Source organism: Physeter macrocephalus, chromosome 21 (assembly GCF_002837175.3).
Source record: "Physeter macrocephalus isolate SW-GA chromosome 21, ASM283717v5, whole genome shotgun sequence".
NCBI classification, from domain to species: Eukaryota; Metazoa; Chordata; class Mammalia; order Artiodactyla; family Physeteridae; genus Physeter; species Physeter macrocephalus.
Window position 1 is genome coordinate 121,043,573 of NC_041234.1, and position 5,899 is coordinate 121,049,471.

At 57.0% G+C, this 5,899-nt stretch overlaps 1 protein-coding gene across 1 annotated transcript; it reads right to left on the bottom strand.

The window, feature by feature from the left end:
• Positions 1-198: 198 nt before the first annotated feature.
• DNASE1L1 (deoxyribonuclease 1 like 1) lies at positions 199-5,784 on the bottom strand (the record flags this gene model as incomplete). Its single annotated transcript, XM_007119995.4, has 9 exons — positions 199-700; positions 783-1,031; positions 1,112-1,224; positions 1,356-1,456; positions 2,551-2,637; positions 2,719-2,807; positions 3,167-3,220; positions 4,935-5,014; positions 5,619-5,784. Coding segments are annotated over 9 exons (1,083 nt in total), but the record flags the coding sequence as incomplete, so codon positions are not given.
• Between the last annotated feature and the right edge of the window lie 115 nt (positions 5,785-5,899).

The following is a 5,899-nucleotide window of genomic DNA, read 5'->3' on the forward strand; positions in this document are numbered from 1 at the left end:
TGTGTGTGTGTGTGTGTGTGTGTGTGTGTGTGTGTGTGTGTACGTACTTAAACATTTCCTGTTGACTAGTTAGCCGTGTGTGGTGTGGGGGGGGTCTTGGTTCATATAAGTCCCAGGTATGATAAAGATGATGACCCTTTACCGTGTCTGCTACACACATGTAATATCCCTGCAATCTAGCTTTCTGTTCTCAGCGTGTATGGTCTTGTCATACAATAAAAATTTATTTATTTGGCTGCATCGGGGTCTTAGTCGTGACACGTGGGATCTTCATTGCGGCATGGGGGATTTTAGTTCCCCGACCCCTCCCCCAGCCCTGGAGCCTGCTTTTTGTCCTCACTCCTGAGACTACCTGGGGGAAGAGTGCCATGGTTCCAGCCTCAGGGCCCCTTCCTTTCTCTTCCACATTCTAATGCCAAGCACAGGCCCAACCAAAGAACACAGCCAAAGCAAAGGCACATAGAGGAGTGGCAGGGCAGGATAGAAGGGGGGCGGGGGTTTGAGTCCAGAAAACAGCATAGTCCTCACTTCTGTGGGCAGCTGGTATGCGGTGGCTTCAGGCCACCAGGCCCAGCTGGGGGGACAGGAGTGGCAGGAGCAGCAGCGACAGAAACAGAGTGGCCAGGCTGAGGGGCTGGGCCCCGTGCACCGCACAGCTCAGCTCCACCTCCACGGGGTAGTGATCGCTGATGTTGAGGGCCTGGGGGTAGGCAGCGGGCCGAAGCATCAGTCTCGGGGCCCAGGGGCTTCCCTGTGAGCCCGTTCCTGCCTCACCCCCTTACCTCCTCCTCGGTGAGCCCAAAGCTCCGGGGGAAGTCGAAGGCGGCTGCGCCGCGCAGCAGGCTCTGGAGATGCTCCCCGTGTAGCACTATGCGGTCGTAGGTGCAGTGGGTGCTGGCCCGCACCGTGGTATCCATGCCATCAGCGATGGCCCAGTGGAAGCCAGCCTGAGTCCGAAGGACTAGGTCATCCAGGTGCTTTTTGGTCAGCGAAGCACAGTCAGCATTGAAGTCCCCAAGCAGGATCACGTCCTGGAGAGGGAAGCAGCTGTCGGGCCTGGCCACCTGGCCGTCCTGTCCCCCTCCCTCCCATACGATTGGCCCGGCCCTACCTCGCTCTGCCAGCGCTGGGAGGCGTCCAGAAACACGTGGTACAGGGCGTTCAGCTCCGTCTCTACGGCCTTCGGCGTGGTGTGCAGCGGGACCAGCACCAGGCTGGGAAGGACTGCAAGGCCCCAGGGACAGGGCTCCCGGCCACTGCTGGCCCTCCTCTGCCCAGTCCCCCCAGGGCCCCGTGGAAGCCACCAGACCCCATTCCTGCTCCCTCATAGCGGGCCACCCTTCATCCCTACCTACCCTTGCTGGGCAAAGAGAACCGGCACACAAAGGGCTCCCGGGCAAAGAGGTCATCCTGATCGTCGTACACGTAGGAATCCAGGACCTGCGTCTTGTGTGACCTGGTGGACCACTGGTTTCAGTTTGCAAGTGCTCACATCAGACCTGTCACTCAGGGAGGGGGCCCTCCACCAGCAGCTCCATTTCATGTAAGCACAGCCTGCCTAGCCTTTCTTTCTAGAACTTCTTTTAGATTGAGACATAATTTGCACATCGTAAAACTCACCTGTTTAAAATGCACAATTCAGTGGCGTTCAGTACATTCACAAGGTTGTGCAACCATCACCACAATCAATTTTAGAACATTCTTATCACCCCAGAGAAACCTCCTCGCCCATGAGCAGTTCCCGTTCCCCTCCCCGCCAGCCCCTGGCAGCCCCTGATTTGTCTTCTGTCTCTGTACATTCGCCTCTGCTGGACATTTCACGTGAACAGAATCCAATAATACATAGTCGTCTGTGTCTGGTTCTTTCCCTTAGCACATGCTTCAGGTTCATCCAGGCTGCAGCCTGGCTCAGACTTCCTTCCTTCTTAGGCTGAATGATATTCCACTACACGTGGAGAGGCTGCCTTTTGTTTATCTGTTCATCAGCTGACGGACACTCGGATCATTTCCACTTTGAGATTGTTATGAGCGGTACTGTTGTATGGGCGTGTCTCTGTTCCCCCATCATTTTGGAGTGAATTCTAGACATTATGTAATTTCATCTATATAGAGGAACAGGTCTCCTTCCCTGACTGCCACCCTTGCCCTCTCAATCCGGACCCCCGCCCCCCCGCCAGGCTATCCTCCCAGGGACTTAGGGCTGTTTCCAGAAACTGGGTCTGCCCAGGACCCATGACAGGCCCCTGGTGAGCCTCTTTCCAGAAGCTGCAACCAGTCACTCCCAAAGAGGGAGCCACCCTCACCCAGAGCCCCTGTGGCTTCCAGAGGAGAGAGGCGGGGGTCCCCACTTCTGTGCTTGCAGAAGGAAGGCCACCTGCTGGAGGGACACATGGGCACTAAAGCTCTCTGGGGTAGAGGACAAGAAGACCCCAGGGTAAAACCACTGAGGAGAAAAAGTGTGATGCGGAGGTGAGGGCCACCCTTGGGGCTATTGCGCCACCTCACACCGGGCCAAGTGTCCAGACCACCCCGGTCACCATCTGCACTCACCGGTAGATATACACGTATTTCTCCTTGTACGTGCCACGCCCCAGCAGGAGGCTGCTCTGGAAGCTGTAGGGCCCAGAGTCATCAAATCTGCCAGGAAAGGGGAACCTCGGGTCAGCGGCCCTGAGGCTCTGTGGGGCCCCCAGCTTAGACCCACAGAGCCCTTCTCACCGATTGAGTTCTCGAAGCAGGAGCGGGATGGCGCTGCCAGTAGAGTCCACCACCTCCTGCAGCACTGTGATGTCACAGCGAGCCAGGATCTGCAGGACACCAGGAAGGCCAGCCCCACTCAGTGCCAGCCACCCTGGGAGAGGGGTGGTATCCCTGGGGACCTGGCACCAGCGCGGCCAAGAGTGTCATGACACGCTGGCTGCAGGCCAAACAGAGCAGCGAGGCTAGAAGGGACCCGGGAGAAGACCGAATGCCATCTCCACCAACACCACACCCACTTTATGGAGGAGGAGAGTGAGGCCAGCGACAGGGAAGGAAGGTGCTCCATGTCTCCACACCATGTCTCCTGATGTCCCCTCTTCTCTGGCACATGCCCCTGGTCAGGTAGGGCTAGGGGCTTTGGGCCATGGTCCTTCGGGGCACAGCTTCTCTGCAGTGATGAACCTACCCGAACTAAGGTGTCCAGCACAGGCTCCCTGGCCACCTTGTTGAGCGTCAGCCGCTGGGTGTTAAAAGCACAGATGTGAAAGGTCTCAGCCCCACTGGCCAGGAGGAGGAGCAGGAGCAGTGCATGGCCGTGTATGGGCTTCTGGAACCCTCCAGAGGAATCCAGGTTGCTCCAGGTTCAGGTCCCAGTTGGGTTCAATTCTAGTTCCAGAAGGACATGGTAATATGCGACAGAGAAAGTGATGCCATCCTGCTGCTGCTGCCCAGCACCAGCCTCCCAGAACTGCCAGCATCACACATTTCCTGCCTTTCTTCCCTGTGGACACCGTCCGACATCAGCATGTATGGTTCAATCTCGTTCTTTTTAATTGCGGTCAAATACACATAGCATCACGTTCACCATCTTAACCATTTTTAAGTTCAGTGGCATGAAGCACCTTCACATTGTTGTGCAACCATCCCCACCATCCATCCCCAGAACTCTTCCATCTTCCCAAACTGAAACTCTGTCCCCATTAGACACTAACCCCCACCCCTCCTCCCCCAGCCCGTGCCCCCCCATCCTACCTTCTGTCTCTAGGAATCTGATGACTCTAAGCAGCTCATACAAGTGGAGTCATACAGTATCTGTCTGTTTGTGACCGTTTGATTTCACTGATCATAATGTGCTCATTTCATCCATGTCAGAATGTCCTTCCTTTTAAATTCTAAATAACATTCCACTGTATGGATGGACCACATTTTGTTCATCTATTCACCTATCCATGGACACTGGGTTGCTTCCACTTTTTGGCTACTGTCAATAGTGCTACTGTGAACATGAGTGTACAAATAGCTCTTCAAGTTCCTGCTTTCAATCCTTTTGGTTAGATAGCTAGCAGTGAAATTGCTGGGACATATGGTAATCCTATATTTAATTTTTTTGAGGAACTGCCATACTATTTTCCACAGTGGCTGCCCCATCTTACATTCCCACCAGCAGTTCACAAGGGTTCAACCTTAGAGTTGATTCCAACTTTTCACTGCCATTAGCAACTAGAAGGACCATCTTCGTGCATCTCTGTCTCCTCACTTGGCAGACGTCATGCTTAAGACAAACTCCCAGCGGTATAATTGCTGGATTCAAGGGCGTATGCATTTAGAATGATCTCGGATGCACCAACTCACCACACTGCAGTGTGTGACGCAGCCCCTCTCCCCATCCCCTCCACCACTGGTGAGCCCTACTTGTTCATCTTACCAGCTGGAGCCCCCCTCTTCCTGAGTGTCTTTCTCAGTTTATCTTTCTCGCAGGCTCCCAGGCTTTGCCCTGTCTTTTGGGCTCAGGCCCTTGCTCAACTCCCTGTTGGTGTTGCCCTCATACAGCGACGTAAGTCCCTCTACTTCTGTCTGCCTGATTTTCTCTGTTGCCTTGTCACCTTCCTCCTTGGTTTCACTTTCTGCCTGCCTGGGCTCTATGCCTGCTTCTCCCTAGCCACCTGCTCTGTCATTCATGCTAGTTTGGGTCCCCTGCCCTGGTATCTATTCTGGGATGTATGTAGGCCTTTAGGCAGCCCTGGGCTGGCAAGGGCAGGCTTGGAGGCTCTGGGGCCAGGGGCTCCCAGGTGGGCAGAGGAAAAAAACTAGAGAGTTCCTGGCCTCAGCCCAAAGTCGGTCTGGGCTCCCAACACCAGCCCTTAGCCCCAGCCCTGGGATTCCCTTCCCCTCTCGCCTTCCCTCCCAGGCTGGGGGCAACTTCCTCCTTCCCTCTGGCCAGAGGGCTCCCATACCTGCGCAGACCGGGTCGTCTCCACACCACCTTCCTGTGATGTGAGCGGATCGCGACTCCCCACGGAATCACAGCGTCTGCCTGGGCAGAGACCGTAGACGAAAAAGGGGAACAGGCTCTCAACTCTCCCCACCTTTCCGGGCTGGTTCGGCAGCCCCACCCTTCCCGGTGGGCGGGCCCGGCCCTGGCTCCGCCCCGGAGGCCGCAGGGACTTTGGGCAGCTGGCCTGGCGCGGACCCGGCCGCCCACTTTCCCACCAGACCCCGCCTTCCCCGCCCGGGTGGGACAGGGCGCTAGCGGAGGCGAAGGCGGGGGAGGGTTTGAGCAGATGACCGAGCTGTGAGTCAGAGTTTTGCCTGTGCCCAGGGCGCGCGGCGAGGAGCTGCGGGCGCCCGAGCGCAAACTCTGTTCTGCGCTCTCCCAGGCCCGGCGCTCAGCCCCCGTCCCCGGCCGCCTGCAGGAAGGATACGGTGGGGAAGACTCCGAGCTGGAGCGCGTGCCCGACAGAGGGAAGCCCCGCGGCGAGCCTGGGCACCCCCGAGGACAAGAGTCTTCTCTCCAAGTCCTCGGGCCGGGCCCGGTGTGGCTGCGCACTCCTGAGCGCTCTGAATACCCAAAGCGAGCGACAGTCGGCGCAGGAACTGGCCATGGTGGTGGAAGCCGAGGGCGGACTAAAAAACTGTACCTGAGAGATTAGAGCGCTGGCAGCTCAGTGCCCCGTGGGGGTCCTGCACTGTCGCCGCTGGGACAAGTGGGGGACTCAGGCGGTGTCTGCGGGCGGGTGATAGGTCCTTACTAGATGGTTGTAGTGCGGTCTTCGGGGCAATGTCCCCGTTGGCAGGACCTACGTGCTAATGGATTGGGGGTGGTGATGAGCCCAAGACTGGGAATTTTTTTTTTCCCCGCGTCTTCCTGGATCTTAGTTCCGGACCAGGGATTGAACCCAGGCCCTCGGCAGTGAGAGCA